Source organism: Phoenix dactylifera, unplaced genomic scaffold (assembly GCF_009389715.1).
Source record: "Phoenix dactylifera cultivar Barhee BC4 unplaced genomic scaffold, palm_55x_up_171113_PBpolish2nd_filt_p 000007F, whole genome shotgun sequence".
Lineage (NCBI taxonomy): Eukaryota > Viridiplantae > Streptophyta > Magnoliopsida > Arecales > Arecaceae > Phoenix > Phoenix dactylifera.
The window spans coordinates 247,440-249,895 of NW_024067666.1; the positions used below are offsets into that span (position 1 = coordinate 247,440).

At 46.8% G+C, this 2,456-nt stretch overlaps 1 protein-coding gene across 1 annotated transcript; it reads right to left on the bottom strand.

The window, feature by feature from the left end:
• Positions 1–604: 604 nt before the first annotated feature.
• LOC120104536 lies at positions 605–1,192 on the bottom strand. The gene has a single exon (XM_039115839.1). The coding sequence runs from the start codon at positions 1,190–1,192 to the stop codon at positions 605–607; it is 588 nt and encodes a 195-aa protein (XP_038971767.1).
• Between the last annotated feature and the right edge of the window lie 1,264 nt (positions 1,193–2,456).

Consider the following 2,456-nt stretch of genomic DNA (forward strand, 5'->3'; position numbering starts at 1 on the left):
CTTTATATTTAGTGTCAACAATTGCGGTTTTCTGAAGGGGTGTAGCAACATGCCATGGTTCCACTAATTTCTCAGATGTGCTAAGTAATTGTCTGGAAAAGCTAACTGACACGAAAGAATGCGTAGAACCAGAATCAAATAGAATGAGGGCAGGAACCGAGTTGACCAGAAGTGTACCTGTCACCACCTGATCGCTAGCACTGGCATCCTATCGAGTCAGTGCGAAAACTCGAGGGTTACCCCTCGATCTCTGGTCCTCTGGTGCAGTGTGTCTGGGCTCGTCCTTCTCTCGGTTAGGGCAGTTGCGGGCGATGTGTCCTGTCTGCCCGCAATAATAACAAGCTCCGGTCTTCTTCATGCAGGTACCCTTGTGGTTTCCGCCACAGGTGGGGCAGCCTCTGCTCTGTCTCTTCTTGGGCACAGACCCCTTGCTGCCTCCAGACCCACTACTCGGTGCTCCCGATGACCGGGTCCTCTTCAGGTCCTCCCTCTCTCTCCCGGACCGTACCAGGTCAGCCTCAACCTTCAAGGCTCGGTCCAGTACATCCTTGTAGCTTGAGAATAGATGGGAGGATATTCGGGACCGAATCCCGTACCTCAATCCCTATTCAAACCGGTTCACCTTACTTCTCTCATCCTCCATGAACTGGGGGCAAAATCGTCCCAGTTCGTTAAATTTATTGGCGTACTCCAGAACGGACATCTGGTCAGTCTGGGCCAGCGTCAAAAACTCATTCTGCTTCGCCAGGTGAACTGAGTCCGGAAAGTATTGATTGTAAAACATCCTCTTAAAGTCCCTCCAGGTGAGTCCGTCAACGGCATAAGCCGTCTCCATGGCCGTCCACCAGTATTCAGCGTTTCCTATTAGCATAGAGGTCGCCAGTCGGACTGTCACCTCATCAGGAAAGTGGAGGGCTCGGAACATCTTCTCCATCTCCCGGATACATGTTTCTGCCGCCATGGGGTCAGACCCACCCTCAAAGGTCGGGGGGTTCAGTCGACGGAACCTCTCATAGCAGGAGTCTGCTGATGGCATAGCGGCCAGCTGCATCATCTGCTGCTGTTGCAGCACTTGTGCCATAAGCTGATACACTCCGGCTAGGCCTGCCTGACCCGCTGCAGACCGTGGAGTATCTGGGGAAGCTGACCGCTCGCTGGGCTCCAGGGAGGGTGGTCTCCGGTCGTCGTCCATATCTTCCTAATGATCGCCTAGCAGTCAAAAATTTTAAAGGGAGATTATGATAAACTAGCATATTATAACATTTTCTATGACGGTGACATTCTTAACTACCCCTTTCCTTAAGCATTTTATGGTTATTCTATTGTTTAACCTAAGGCTCTGATACCACTCGATGTCACGCCCCGGACCCGGATCCGTGACACGGCCGTGCTATTGCCGACTATCGCCCACAGTAGCACGCAGCCTCATACAGGGGTAACAAGTAACCAAAAAGATTCAAACTTATATATATATATTAAAAGTTTTGCAGTACAACCTTGAAGTTTGAAACCAAAAATACAGAACTTCTATGCTATTCAAATGTACAAAAGTATATAAGCTTCTCCAAAAATAACGAAGCTCTGTAACAAAATAAAAACATATCTGATGGCGATCACTGGTGAGGATCTGAAAGAAAACGAAGCATAAACAGATGTGAGCTACACGGCTCAGTAAGTAATCCTGCATAATCCTACCGGATCAACTAGTAGGCTAAACATGTAAATCAGGGTTTGAGAAGCTGACATGCATGTTTATCTAATAATCATCATGGCATAACATGTATGCAATTTAAACAAAGCAGTAGTGCAAATCACAAAAATTTTCATAAAATTATGCATATGAAACCGTGCCCCCGGCATGCCGTGGTCCATTCTTTCGGATGCTACTGCGAAGTCAGACTCGACCACTGGCGGGGCCAGCTCAGTTACTATTCAGCCACTGGCGGGGCAGGCCCAGTTACTATTCAGCCACTGGCGGGGCAGGCTCAGTTACTATTCAGCCACTGGCGGGGCAGGCTCAATTACTATTCAGCCACTGGCGGGGCGGCTCAGTTACTATTCAGCCACTGGCGGGGCAGCTCAGTTACTATTCAGCCACTGGCGGCTCAGTCATTCTCAGTAGCATCTTTGAGCCCATCATAGTGCCTCTGGGCTAGCTAAGACTTTATAAACTTACATGCATGATTAAAATATCAGTATCATCATGTTGCATACATAGCCATAGCTTCTGGGATCATGCAAGTTACTTATGCATTGTAACATATCATGCATGAAACATATATTCTTAAAATAAATGCTTAGGAAACATTAATAACATGACATGATCCATAACAGGATTAGGACAGGTTACTTACATTCTTCACTAATCATGCATACAATTCAAATTGTATAAAAAAAAACACTGGTTCATCTTATAAAACGTAATACAAGATCTACGATAGGATTAAGACAGATTA